The 14,695-nt window shown below is 52.2% G+C and overlaps 1 protein-coding gene across 5 annotated transcripts in view; it reads right to left on the reverse strand.

The window, feature by feature from the left end:
* Window positions 1–14,695, reverse strand: part of GRIK4 (glutamate ionotropic receptor kainate type subunit 4) — a 296,119-nt gene that overhangs the window by 152,471 nt on the left and 128,953 nt on the right. For all 5 annotated transcript variants that reach the window (XM_088018055.1, XM_088018057.1, XM_088018056.1 and 2 more), the window contains 2 exons: window positions 13,733–13,830; window positions 9,314–9,479 (listed from right to left, as the gene is read on the reverse strand). In XM_088018055.1, coding sequence (XP_087874181.1) covers window positions 9,314–9,479; window positions 13,733–13,830 — 264 coding nt within the window. The remainder of the gene's footprint in view (window positions 1–9,313; window positions 9,480–13,732; window positions 13,831–14,695) is intronic.

Genomic DNA, 14,695 nt, shown 5'->3' on the forward strand with positions numbered 1-14,695 from the left:
GGGGGAGACGAACCATGAGAGACGATGGACTCTGAGAAACAAACTGGGGGTTCTAGAGGGGAGGGGGGCCGGGGGACGGGTAAGCCCGGTGATGGGTATTAAAGAGGGCACGTTCTGCGTGGAGCACTGGGTGTTCTGCACAAACAATCAATCATGGAACACTACATCCAAAACTAATGATGTACTGTATGGTGCCTAACATAACATTAAAAAAAAAAAAAAAAAAAAAGAATGTTCCTAAGCCCCCGCAGTCTCCCCCAACTTCCTCAGGAATGCTCTTTTAAAGAGAGATTGCAGTCCCTTGAGTGGGATGAGAGGATCCCTACTCCTCCCCACAGCACTGCCCCGTGGCCAAGACCTGGGTTCGGAGGCGAGCAGGCCCGTTCTTTCCCCGCCTAACTTGGCCACTTACGCACCAAGTGACCTTTTCATGTGGCTGGGGCTCTTGGCCTCAGTTCCCTAATCTGAGAACCAAGAATAAGAGCAGCCAGCTCCCAGGACCATGTTGACGATTAAATGAAGTACTTAGGCTGGTGCTTCGCCCATCGCAAGTGCCCACAAATGTTACCTCTAGCTCTACGAGAGCCGGGCCTTTGTATTCCTAGAGGATGGTGGAGAGCAGTTCCCTCAAGATCCCAAGACCCAGGAAACAGTTCTCACAAAACCCTTTGAACTCCTCAGAGCATAGTGGCTGCATTAAGACAAGGTATTATTATGATTATAAGAGGACAGGCTTTGAACAGCACTCCAACAGGCAACAATGCAGGCCTGGAACAAAACGAAAACATGGGAGTGCGAGCGAAGGCCTCTCCCCTCCTCCCCCCAGCTAGCTGCTGTCTAGGAGCAGGGTGGGAGGAGGGTTTCCAGAATGATGCCACTGAGACACAGGGGTCTTAATCCAGCTTTGCCTCCAACAGGGCAGCTGAGGAAGAGGGTGGGGCTGGTGGGGGAGGGGTGGGGTCTCCTGGGAAGAGGCGGTCTCAACTCCAGTGGAAAGAAAAGTACAGGCATTTGTTCCCAGAAGCAACGACAAGAGTTACGTTTATTGATTCCTTATTGTGTTCCAGATAATGAGCTAAATATTCCACATGGCTTGTCTAAGTCCTCACAACAATCCTACAACACATTTTAATCTCACACACGGAGGGGAACATGTGACAGGGAGATGAGTAGCTCCCTGACATGGCTCTGCACGTGGAAGGCAAGGGAACAGTTGGCTTTCTAACCCAAGACCCCCGTGCTCCGGTTCCTGCCCCAGCTATAGGATAGTCACGGCAGGGATGTCTTCAAAGTGACCCCAGACTCCTCCCTGCACAGGTTCCTCACCCTCCTGACCTTTGAGTGATGTGGGAAACAAAGGCAGAAGAGAAATTATTAAATGTACTTACTACCTAGAGCCCACTGACAAGTCCTTGCAACAGGCAGAGTGACCTTCCTCTAGGGACCCAGCTACCTCGACGTTGACACTTTGCTACGGGCAAAAGGCAATCCTAGTCTGACCCACTCCCCTTGCCCGCCAACCCCCAAGAGCCTGTGAGTCTACTTTAACATAAAAATTTCTTTAGAAATTGCCTTTATCTCTAAACCCCCAAGAAACATGTTAGCAATCACCCCCCTCCAAGCATATGGCCCATCCATCTACATCTGAAGGGTCTCATGACTAAGGTTTTATTAGATGGTAATAAATGACCTTTTCCTGACAACAGCCAGCCCCTTCAAGGTCCTTGCTCCCAAATTCCTTAGAGACTTACGCTATCCCTAACTGCCTCCCAACTTGAAAGTATACAATGGGCCCCTCCTCATGACCCCCTGCAGCTCTTCCTGCCCACGGGTCCTGTTCCCGTGCTTTAATAAAACCCACCTTTTTGCACCAAAGACTCTCAAGAATTCATTCTTGCTGTCGGCTTTGAACTCTAACATCTTTCCTACATCATTGAAGATGAAAAGGTGAGAGAGAGGGCTCTGAAGGGCATCGCAGCCACCTCCCTTGATTTGTAGAGATGCTAAGACTTGCCTTGTCACACAAGGACACTGCTGGGACCAGGGTTCTACCTTCTCATCTCCAGCCAGCCGCCCTCCCGTGAGACCAGATGCCCCTCAGGCCACAAGCAGCAAGGGCCGCGGGCACAGAGCCTAGGAGGGGCCGGGGTGGGGGGGGCGGCGTGCATCTCTGGACTTGGGGAGAAAAACCCACACCGGGTGTGTTTTCTAACAAGGAAAAGGTAACAGGGTGGAGCCCAGGGGCCCGGCACGAGAAAGACAGGAGCTCTGGGAGGGTCCTGCCAACCCCCATCCTCCGGTCATGGGTCCCAACAAGGTGGTCCGGGAAGCTGGCGGCCGCAGCCGGGAGGGGATAACCCTGGGAGGGGCTGTCATTCAAGAGCCTTCAGAGCCCACTGGTCTCTCCTTCCTTCACCCACAGGACCTCAAAGGAGACTTGTAAATCTCACCCCTCTACCTGTGCCCCCTGCAGCTCCTCTCCACCTCCCCCATCAGGAGGGGCAATGATGCTGCTCAGGCACTTCCTGCCAACCCTGATTTGCGGAAGATCTGGATTCAAGCTCAGGGTCAGCCCTCCCCAGCTGTGTGACCTTGAGAAGTCATCTAACCTCTCAGAGGCTCCATTCTTCATCTGTAAAATGGGTATAACTCACAGAGCTGTTATGTGGAAACATGCTAGGAACTGGGACGTATGGTTTCAGCCTTCCTCCTCCTGCATTTACTCATCCCCACAACAGCTCAAAGGGCAGGTGTGGCTCGCCGAGGCAGAACAAAAAGGGACCAAAGTACAAGTCTGTTCAACCGACACTGTGTGCGCCCTAAGTGCCAGGTGCTGGGCTGCCAAGACATCGGCAGAGAAGGTAGATCAGATACAGACCCTGCCCTCTGGGAGCTTAAGAGTGTAGGGACTTGCAACTAAGTCTACGACAAAGTTCAAATCAAACCCATATTTTGTTTAAGGGCCTAAATAATCTGGGTTTCCATGGGGGCAGCCTCCTTTAGGTCTATACGTAAAATGGAGAGAATATTCACAGCGTCTTCCTCAGAGGTGACATGAAAAGCAAAGTCCGACTTGCATAAAGGTCGGAGCACCTGACCCCAAAGACACTGCGAGAAGGTCAGGGGAGGCCACAGGAGCTGGTGTTCCTGGCGCGCTGGCCATCTCTTCGGCTCAAGAAAAGATCTGCCAAGGCGTGCTATGGGGGAAGGAGCACTGCAGCTGGAGGGGCGAGGGAGGGGTGGCCGAGGACAATGCCACAGGTCCTGGAACGTAGCAGGGAGAGTCACTAGAGCCCGGCTGGGAAAGAGGCCAAATCCTCTGGGATCCCTCAGAGGGGCAGTGAAGTTCAGCGGGACGAGACAGGGAAGCTTGCAGGATGGCAGGATTAGGCCCAGCATGGAGAAGCCTGGGCCCAGGGACTGTCCATCCCTTTAAAATTGGCAGGTGCCCTGCGCTCTCAGGGAAGAACCTCCCAGATGTCAGATAAATTGGGGCCCCTGCTCCGATCAATGCCTGGTGTGCCCCATTTGACTGACCTGTGCGGTGCTCTGCTGCCCTTTAAACAAGGAAACAGCATCCCCATTGTATCCAGCATACACTCTTGCGTGTGCTGAAAGGCAGGGTGTGGCTGGGGAGGGAAGAAGGGCACAAGTCCTCGGGGCAGGGTGGAGGCGGGGAGTCTGCATGCCACCCAGGATCTCCTATCAGTCACTCCTTTCCCAGCCTGGACCGCACCTGGAGCAGCGAACAGCACAGTGTATAAGGTGAGTCCCCAGGTGAGTCCCAGCTCTAGCGCTGCCCGGATTGGCTGGTGGGGGCGACTCCCTCCACCCCTCTGCCCCGCGGTGACCTTATCTGTGAAGAAAGGACAACTGCTACTGCACCGGGTTAGTACAAAGAGATCAAGGAAGCAGGACAACGTCTGTCTCCTAGAAGATGCTTCGCAAATCTGCTTTCTGTTCACCCCCTCCCCTCCCCACTCAGATCCTAACTGTCCTTCACCTGTCTCCTTCTCTTACCGGGTTTATTATCCAATCCACAAAATATAGTCCTTGGTTATAAACCATGCAAAAATACTTCGTAGCATATATGCATGCATATATATATTATAGGAAATACATAAACATGAAGTATTTCACGGTGTTGGGTGGGAATTCCCATTTCAAACTCTCCTGCACATGTCCAGTGTGAGGCAGGGCGCACGGCGCTTGCTGGGGAGCTGAACTAGACACTGAGGCTGTGGGGTAAGAGCAAGACCCTACATCCCAACAGAGTAGGGGATCAGCAGTACCAGGTGGGGAATGGACACCATGTCACTTGAGGAGCAGCTGAAGGAAGGGGGTGCCTGGCTTGAGGAAGAGTGGGAAGGACCATCATGAGACAGACCTGCTTGGGGCAGCCTCAAGGACTACACCCCAGAACAAAGGGTGGATGGAGGTCACGGGGAGACAGACTTAGTTCTGTTCAAGCGGCCTACAGATGCAGGGGCAGAGAGCTCCCTGTCACTGGAGGTAGTTAAGGAAAGACTGAAGTCCCTCTTGCTGACTGTCAGAGGGATGGCACTTTCAAATCTTGCGGGAGGCAGGGATGTAATACTGACCTCGGGGGACAATTGCCAGGATTTAGGGAGATGACATGGTTCACCATGGTGCCCACACTGCCCTACACCCGGTAAGGCTTCATTTCCCTTCCCCCTGCCAGGCCACATGCCTCAGGGTGTGTGGTTTTGAGACCTTTTCCATGAGCAGATTCTGATGGGGAGATGGGAATGAGGGTCCAAGGAGTGGCCAGTGGGGAAGTTCAAGGGCTTGAATGATGCACTGCACCGGCTTCTTGGTTCTGTCTCATCCCACAGCTGGGCTTGGCCCTGGGAACAGGCTGGGGAGGCCAGACCACAGGAGCCAGAGGAGGAGACAGAGAGGGGATGGGGGAGAAGGGGAGGCTTCCTGCTCGCAGGAGACTGTGCTCTGCCTTGCTTGGCCCTGCAGACTGTCCTCTTCTCTGATGGACAGGGTGGACGTGGGAAGAGGCTGGCTTCTGCGCTCCCACTACCTCCTAACTTCGGGGCATGTCTCCAGCTTGGGCCTCAGCTAGTGGGGGCTCAGCAGATGTCCCTGCCCTGAGCAGTCTTCCATGTTTCCTCAGTTCCTTTACATACAATTGATTTAACACCCCCAGGGCTCTGGGAGGGCAGGTGCTCCTGGTTGGGGAGGTGTAGTGACAGATCACAGAGCTAGGAAACCCGTGACAGGCCAAGACCCAAACCAGATCTCCTGATTCTGACTTCTGGCCTCTGATTCCTCACTTGAGTTGGCATGGCAAGGCCTCAAACCAGCCCTAAAATAGGAAAAAATGGTCCCTCCCTTTTGTCTTTTCCACAGCGTTCGGAGAAGCAGGGAGAGGAGGTAACAAGAACCATGAGTGTTGAAAAGAGACCTGATCTCCCCTTTCCTCATGCAGATAATAGGAATGTTTATAGAGTCTATCTTAGATGGTTATCATGAGGTTCAAATGGGATAATTTCAAAAGCCTGAGCAGTGTGCCAGGTACATAGTCAGTGTTCAATAAATGGTTAATTTTGTAACACTGGAAGCAGAAGGCCTCCCACAACGTGTGCCTCCTGGGGCCGGTATGGGAAAGGTCTGCTAGTGTCCCACTATTTTCACAAAGGACTCTGAGTATCACCCCTACTCTCCCATCCTCTGCCCCCTGCTGCCACAACCAGGATCACAGGATAAAGTAAATAAATGTTTATTATGTTCTGGGCCCGGATTCCTTCGACCCAAATGCCCTGAAAAGCAGTATTATTCCCACTTTATGCAGGAGGGGACTAAGACTCAGGGAGGTACAGTGATCTGCTTGACATCACACAGCTCATGAGCGGTGGAGCAGCTTGGTTTGACTCCAAAGACGGTTCTCTTTTTACTGCACCATTCTGCACTACCCTCCGGCTATGCTTCCTCCCCAGGATCAGAGTCTGTTCCTCTCCAACAACCTGGACAGAGTTTAGCAAGCACAGGGACGGTATAAGGACAGAGCTGAACTCTGGTCACTCTGCTCCAGGTCCTGACCCGGCCTTTGTTCGAAAGGGACCCAAGGAAGCAAGGAAAGAAAAACTCACGTGTGCCTCTTGTTGCCCAGGTGCGGACACTGTGTCATACTCTCTGTGTATCTCATCCTATTTAATCGCCTCGGCCATCCTGCAAGGGAGGCATTATCGTTCCCACTTTATAGACAAGAAGACAAGAAGCTGAAGAGTACCTAAGTCACTTTCCCAAGGTCACAGAGGTGGTAAAAACAGAAAGCAGAAGGAGACGTAGCCACAAAAAGGACATCAAAATACTTAGAAAGAAACACCAAGGCAAACATAAAAAAAAGTAGGATTTGAGTCTGCACAAAGATACCAGGAAAATATCCAGCATGTTGTACTTGTGACAACAGGGAATCGAAGGGAGAGTCTCCAAAGGTAACCTTGTGGCAAGGCTGGGTGATCTCACCAAAGAGCCCTCAAGGGCCACGGTGGGGAACCCCAACTCTCCTTGGAAACCCCCCAAATGGCCGAGTCCCCGACGCTTGATGGTGACGACCAGTACAGCATGCCTGGACCCCACACCACATCTCCCTCCGTGCCCCAGCCTCATTAGAATGAGGCACTTGCAGATGTCCTGATTTTTTCCCCCATTAAAGAAAAATAACATAAAACACAATACAACTCTACTTGGTCCAAAACCTGCTTATGAAAACTCTACTTTTGGGAAAGAAAGAAAAAAAGTGATGTGATTCCCTGTGGAACGGTCTCCATTATGCCTAATTTTGATGGCTGGAAAAGAGAATTAGACGCTTGTTTCTAATTCAACATGCAGCGTCTCTTGGCCCTGTATTAATAAGGAAGATGGAAGAGTGTCTCCTCCCCACCTCTGAGCTGCATTTCCCTTCAGCCCCTGATTTCATCCTTTGATTAGATTTTAATCCTCCTTGCCCTTGAACTTCTCCTGCTCTGCCCTACCTTCCTTCCCTGGGCCCCGGTAGTTGGGGCCGGAGTCACTCGGCAGCCTCAGTGGATGAGTTCTTCAAGAAGAGGCAGAACTGTGTGGTTGATGAGTCCCACCTGGGCTGTGGCCTGGCCCCTCCGGCTTCTCAGGCCGGCTCATCCTCTTCAGGACCATGTCTGTGCTCAGCCATCCTGCACCCTGTCCCGAGCCGCTGTTCTGGGGTTGTCTGTGCGGACCAGAGGGTAGGAGGGGCCGTGGAGGAAGAAATCCCAAGTCAAAGGACCTGAATTAGAGTCTTGGTTTGCCATGTACCAGCTGTGTGACCTCAAGCAAGTCCCTTAACAGCCCCAAGACTCTGTTTTCTTGGCTCTAGAATGACTAGGGAGAAGGGAGATAAAATGGGAAAACGTACGCGAAAGTGCTTTGCCATCTGCGAGGAATTATATGAATGTCAAGGAAGGGCATGATTCTAAGGGAAAGAGCCCTGGCCTAGGAGGCAGAGAGCTTAGTGCGCAGTAGATGCTCAGCAAACAGGAAGAGCCGAAGTGGAGAGCGCAGGGCTCACCCTGCGAGCAAGAGGAACTGTGGCTTGACACAAGAAGGAGCTTCCCAACAGGTTGGTGAGACACTGGACCCCGCATGAGGAAGGCAGCAGGAGAATCTTTGCCAGGAGAGAGTTACGGCCTGCCCTCTGTCTCTTAACATTCCCGCTGTACACATGGGGCCCACCAGTTGAGTCCTGCCTGAATGCGCAGGTGGCCGACATTTCCAGGGAGAGAATCCTTGGTCTGGTTCCACCATACCGTGGTTGGAGGGTGCCACGGGAGGAGGGCCACCTGGTAGAATGCCATGTTCCCCAACAACATTCTATCAAATCCTAGCATCCTGTGGCCTTTCCGATCAGCAACCTTTTGGGACTTATGGTCCATCCTATTTGGAAGAGAGGAGGTAAACAGTTGTTTTGGCCAGAGGACAACAACTCAGCGTATCCATGCTAATGTGTGCTGTGGATCTCCATGAGGGCGAAACAGAGTGAAGTGTTTATCCAAACATTTCTCCTTCTATTTTTTACTTCAGCCACAAAACACTTAACATCTAAAGCAGTGCTGTCCAGTAGAACTCTCTCTAATGATGGAAATGTTCCGTGTCCGCACTGATTTTGAGTTTGATTCTACTTTGACGTGGGGAACTCCAACACCTCCGAACCCACTGGGTCATTGTGGTAATTAAATAAGCTATATAAAAAGTATACATAGTTGGCGCTCAGTTACTCTTTTTCTTGGGTAGCACCGAGTAAATCTTAAATCTGTGTTTATGCAAATAAGGGAATTGAATTGCACATCACAGGGAGGCAGTTGGGTGCAAATGCCTCATAAAGAAGGTGGTTTTGACCCTTGACGGGGAGGGGGCTGCTGTTTACAGATGCTGGAGCGATTCCAGGGCAGAGAAAGGACTTAAGCGGGGAGAGCAGTTCTGAGAACCCATATAAACAGGAGCCCTGACGGAGAGAACGTTCGTCGGCCAGCCCACCCAGACCTGCAGGCAAGCTGCACAGGATACAGATCTCTGGGGCTCGGGCACAGGGTCCCAGAGGCAGGCAGTGCCCAGCACCTGCCTGACCACATGTGGGTACACAGCTGTCACTGGGAGCACACAGATGCACAGATTTGCTAGAAAGTGCTGGCTCAAATTAGCTAAATCTCATAAACACTAAATTTACATTACAAATTGTCTGAGAGTCAGAGAAGCTGTATTTCTAAAACCTGCATTTGCAAAAAAAAAAAAAAAAATGCTTTATCAGGCATTGCCCTTGGACCTTGTTCCATCAGCAAAACCCGCTCTCCAGGGGAAGAAGCTCTTCCGCCCATCAAGTACAAAATGCATCCAATTTTATATTTTCCCTCTCTCTCTCTCTCTTTTTGTAGCTCCTTCACAATGAGGCTGAAAATGTGGGAATTGAGTTTGCAGATGCAAAAAGGCTGGGAGGTTGGCCAGTCTCCCTGTAAGCCAGATCTCTCTGTTCCACCCATGCCTGGCAAAGGGTGTTTCTGGACTGCTTGCGCATGCGCTCTCTCTCTCTCTCTCACACACATACACGCGCACGCGCACGCGCACACGCAAGCACACACACACACACACAGGCAAACAGCCAAGGACGCATGGGAATGCCCAAAGTGGCTGATCATCACCCCTGCCATCTGAGGGAGCCCTCCCCTTCCTGGCGGATCCACGGCCAAGGCCAAAGCCGACAGGGTGAAATCCACAAACACGTGGGGACACGTGCGGGGGAGTGGCGGGGGAGAGGCGGGGGAGAGCTTACATTCTGCTTTGGCACAGATGAGGCAGGCGGTGGTACAGTTGAAGAAGTTCAGGATCCCAGCGACAGCCACGCTGATGTCCGTGTTGCTGGGGTGGAGGTTCAGGGTTGTGAATCGCTGGAACTGGAACTTGATAAACTCCTCGGGGGCCACCTTGAAATGAGGGACCTGGGGGGAGGAGCAAAAACAGGCAGCGGGGAGGATCCAGAATGAAAGCAAAGGAGAGCAGGCACGAGGGAGGCGAGGCTGTGGATGGCGGGTTCTTCTAGGTAAGACCTTTGCCACACTCCCGTGGAGATGGAGCTTGCGGGGCTTAGGACACCCACGCCCCAGGAGGAAGGCAAGATGACGTCCTGGACGATGCTTAAAATAGGAGCACCCAGGATGAGAACCCCTCTGGCCGAAGACCTGGATAAATGTGCTGTGGACCTTGGTGCTGCGGTCTGTGGCCCCAAGGGGGCAAAATCATAGGTCTTTATTCTCAGAGCGACTGCCCACTGCTAGGCAGCCAGACAAAAGGCTCTCGAAGCCATAATCCTTATGGTATTTTATTGGTAGTTAATAAATCAGAGCAGAGGCAGCAAAAAGAGGAAAACACTGCCCTGGGGACTAAGAAAGGAGCCCCATTAGCCCAGCCTGGTCGACAAGTGTGTACAAACCAGCTCCCAGCAAACTTCCTATGTGACAGCCTGGGATGGGTTCCTCCGCAGACATGCACACGGAGAGGGGAGCGCCGCAGGCTGAGAAGCTGTCCAGAGAGCCTCCAAGTGGAGCTAGGTAAATAAAAACGTGATCTGGCTTCGTTAGGACAGTGTCAGCTTCCCTCTGTATCTATTACTGACATTTCCAGGAGGCAATGTCCCTGCCTCCTGCCTTTCTTCTCCCGGGAAGAGATATTAACAGGCCCAGATGCTGTTGTATTGGTGGCTTAAGCTCCTGGGTAGGTAATAGGAAAGTTAAAGCGTAATAAGCTGCCATCCACCTTGATTTTATTTTGTCACCCTCATCCCTGGTACCCAGAGCCAGGAGAGCTACTTGGGTGTTTCTACTGGAGACGGATCAGGAAACCTCAACTCATGTCCTCCCTTAGAACCAGCGTGCTACGGGAAGGCCAAGTCACAACGAACGTGGGTTTTGAATGATGTTAAAGCAAGTAAGACTGAGGGTAGAGAGCAGGAAGAACTTCCCGGTGGTGAGTTCACTGGCTCCTAGAGTGGGTTATTTAGAAATGACTGCAGAAATTGTCTCGGCTGGGGCTGGCCCAGAGTCTGGGAGGATGTTGAGATGGTGTCTGTAGGATTCTGCTACCTTGTCCTGTTAAGATTCCGGGAGAGGTCAGCCAGAGACAGGAGCTACTTTGAGACTGAGGGAAGGGAAGGGAAAGATTTAGCAGAAACTAGGGAGAGAATTCCTGAATCCAACTAGGATTAGCCCTTGAGCCACAGAGAGACTGAAAAATGCAGACCTGGAGAGAGCCTAGTGAGTTATGAGAGAAGACTCAGAAGAGTGAGGTTGATCCAAGGAGTGTCATAAAGGGTCTTTCTTCCCAGCTTGTATTTTGCACTCCATACAATCTGCCTACAAAGAATAACAAATGTATGTACATCTTGAAAGGAAAAACAGGTCACAAAGGGGTAAGATGGAGGCCAAGGCCAGGCAGGGGCAGGGGGGCAGGGTGGCCAGGCTGGCTGGCTTATACATTTGAGCATCTCTGACCCAGGCCCTCCGTGTGTGGCCATCCGGCCTACAGGGTTCCAGCTAACTTACCCCAACAGAATGTACCCGTAGAAATACCCTTCAAGCCACAGACCCTAGAGATGGATCAGGAAAGATACTCAGGAAAATGAAGGACAAACAGGTTTTATGGGTCATAGACTCGGGTTTGCATCCAGGTTCTGCTGTATGATTTGGGGCCAACTGCTGAACCTGTCTATGCTTCCTTAGGACGGATATGCTAACGGGTGCTTTGCGGATTTTTGGGAGGATAAAATGAGAGTGTGCATACGAAGGACATTATAGCTCAGGACCTAACATGTTACAAGTGTTCCAGCAATGTCTTCTCACTTTTCCTTCCCCCTTTCTCCCCAAATCTAGGGGCTCCTGAGAAACCTCTTGAGGCTGTCCTTGCAGGGGGGCGAGGGATGAGGGACCCCTCCAGGAAGCAGAGTTGGTGGGAAGTTTCCTGCACAGCCTGCCATCTTGAAGGCTGCTGGAGAATCAGCAAGCTGCTCTGATGGGCCCAGGCAGGGATGGCCCAGGCAGGGATGGCCCAGGCGGATCCTGCTGATTCTCTCTAGGACAAAGATCAATCAGTAATTGATTTGCAATTGCAAATGCATCCCAGCAAGTCACTGTGAAGGTGTGTGGGGAAGGAGAGGTGAGACAGAACGCAGCCAGCCACAGGCCAAAGAGCTGTTAGCGGTATTTAAAGGAATGAACTCCTTGGTGAGAACTCCATTTCCTTTCCCTGGAGTGGAGGGGAATCAGTGTGAGTTCAGCCTCATAAAATATGAAAAGAAATGTATAATCTGAACGGAGAGGAGAGGTTGCTCTGGAAGGGACATGACCAGACAAAGGAGGGGTCACCGGCTGGCCATTCCCGGAGCAGCACGACCTGCCTGGCTGGTCACTGGCACAGGGGCCGAAGTGGCAGGGTGGGGGAGATGGTTGTAAATCAGGGTCTCTGCCTCTGGCCTGAAATGCCAAACAGGGTTAAGGGAAATGGGTCACCGAAGCCCACAAGGAGGCCATTCTGGAGTGGGGGTTGGGAGGGTGACCATAAGGAACAGTGAGGCAGTGTGATGGGAGGGAAGGAGGAGAAAAGAGGAAATGGGGAGCTGAAGTCTTGGCAACCTCACTTGGTGAAGGATCCCAGTGACTGGTGCTGGAATAACAGCCTGCCGCAGATCTCAGCTGCTACTTGGAGCATGACAAGAAAGATTTAAATTAAACATCAGCTCTAACTTTGTGGGGCCAGGGCCTCTGAGATATGGGTGGATGGAGGGGATACAGTAGGGGCAGAAGCTCCTTTTTTGGCCTGGGATGGGTCAAGAGTCATCTTTCAGGACATCCGAGGGGGTAGGGATGGGGAGCTCTCAACAGAGACCTGGCCCGGGGCAAAAAGGCTCAGGGGGCTTAGCCTACAGGGCAGTGGCCCAAGCCCTGGGGCAGCAAAACCAACCGCAGGACTGGGGTAGGGCTGCCCAACATTTTAAAGTGCAGGTCATGATGCTGAGTGGGTTCATGAAATCGGGAAGATAACTATTTTGCCCCAAGCGTCAGGGACTCGCCAAGCCTCCTGATCATAAAAGGAAGTGGTGGTATCAAGGGGGTAGGTTCCAGAAGGTGTGGGGAAGAGACAGCTTGCTGAGGAGGTGTCTGTCCTACAGTGGGTTTTCTCCTATGTCTAGAATCAGATCCTCCCAAAGCTAACGTTTCCGGAAGGCTGAGCCTCCAGGCCCCAGGAGGTGCAAGATTGATCCTTCCTTCCTCTGTCCCTCTGGCCTGCCCCTTCCCTGGCTCCTGACTCGCATCCCCCTACCACCAAGCTCCATCTGTTCTCAAGGACCTGGCTAGAAGGCCCTTGAGGCCAGAGAGAGGCTGAGGGGATACTTTGCCACCGTTTCCTGGGGATTTTTGTGAAGGGGCAGACAGATTCTAGGAGAAGCTAGGAAGGATTCCAGCAATGAGCTAACAAACTTTTGAGTTTGTTTTCTCCAGGGAAAGAGGAAGGAGGGAGCTGATGGAACAGGGAGCAGGCTATTATTCAGAAACTCATGCCTGACTGTCTTTATCCCCCATGGAGCTGGAGCCAAAGGAAATGAACTCAACACTGAAACTAGAGAGGCTCCAGGTCCAGGTGACACCTGAGGAAGAATTCACTGACTGAAGAAGTAAACACTGGAATTGGTGAATGGGGCAGAAAACGAAAGAGAACTTTTTTCCTAGAGAATTTATAAGACAGAGGTTTCAAACTTTATTTTAGCAATAAAATGTAGCAGTGCCTCCTCCCAAAGGCATTCTTCACCAGAATCCCGGTATCTAAACAGATAGTCATGAAGCATCTCCTGGGGAGCTCAGACTCCCACCCTCTTGGTGCCCCCCGGACCACCACCTACCACAGCCTCTCCCTCTACCCACCTCTACCAAGGGGCCCCCTGGGGACTCAAAGACCCAGAGGAGCTCAGTTCGAAAATCCTGTTGTGAAACCTCTCCTCTGTGTCTCCTCCACCCAAGCCACCTGGGAAAAATAAATGCCCAACAAAGGACCACTTCTTTTCAATGTTGTGATGTTGTTGTTATTGGTAACACCGACCAGGCCCAAATAGGCTCTTCCAGACCTTGAGAATCCATGACATTTTTGGGCCCGGGGCACGGGTTGCCAGCCCGCAGATGGTCCCCCAACCTGGTAGAGCACTCACCTCCTTCTCCCCACAGATGTTGCTGATGATGGAGCTGGAGGCCGGGCTGGAGGAGGGTCCCAGGACAGCAACCACCCCCTTGGGGAGGATCTGACACACTGCAGCCAGCAACGGGACCACGCGTGGGCGGCAGGAAAGGAAACAAGGCACTCATCAGGTGGGATGGGGGCTGGGTGCCCTGCCTGGGTTTCAGGCTCAAGCCCAACCTTCACCTGCTAGACCCTCACCTTCCACCCCCCCTCCCCACCCCCTTCCCCTTCACATGCTTCCAAACCCAGTGCCTCTCCTTTTCTGGACTATGGGACTCCAGGACAGTTTTATTGGAGTTTATGGATGGTATTAAATGAGGAAATGACCCAGGTTATGACAACATATGGCCACAGCCAACAGGGTGTATAAATTGTCTTGGCTGTCACTGAAGGACAGAGGCTAACGGCGGAAACCTGCAGACTCCATGCCGCCAGGCCTGCAGCGTGGGTGTTGGGGGGTACGGCTAGGCACGGCTGCCACGGGGGCTGAAGGCCCTGCTCCCAGAACAGTCACCCGTCGTGCAATCTGTTAGCCTATCAAATATGAAGAGGAAGGGGAAGGAGAAAGGCAGACAAGCAGAGGGAAGAAGCACGGCGAGAGCGATACAGACAAGAGAGGAGAAATCAGACTCAGCTAAAGCCAAAAGGAGGAGGAGAGACCTAAGAAGAAAAAGAAAACGAGAGGCAGAAAAAAGAGAGTGAGAGGCAAGGAGGGGGTCTCATGTCTCAATGCCACCCTCCGCCCCTCCTGTTCACCTCAACCCCTGCACAATGCCCCTGCTTCCCTGAGTGTCTTGGGCTTCCCTGTGGAGAAGGAGCCCTTCCTTCCTCTACTCTGGACACTCTCCTGTCAAAGAGCACCTCAAATGTCTCCTCCTTACACCTTCCCCAGCTCCTTTATGTGGAATTAATCTTCCCCAGGGCTCCTGAAGCC

The sequence above is a fragment of the Eumetopias jubatus genome, unplaced genomic scaffold (assembly GCF_037043125.1).
Source record: "Eumetopias jubatus isolate StellerSeaLion01/CBP00866 unplaced genomic scaffold, mEumJub1_p1.0 scaffold_13, whole genome shotgun sequence".
NCBI lineage: Eukaryota > Metazoa > Chordata > Mammalia > Carnivora > Otariidae > Eumetopias > Eumetopias jubatus.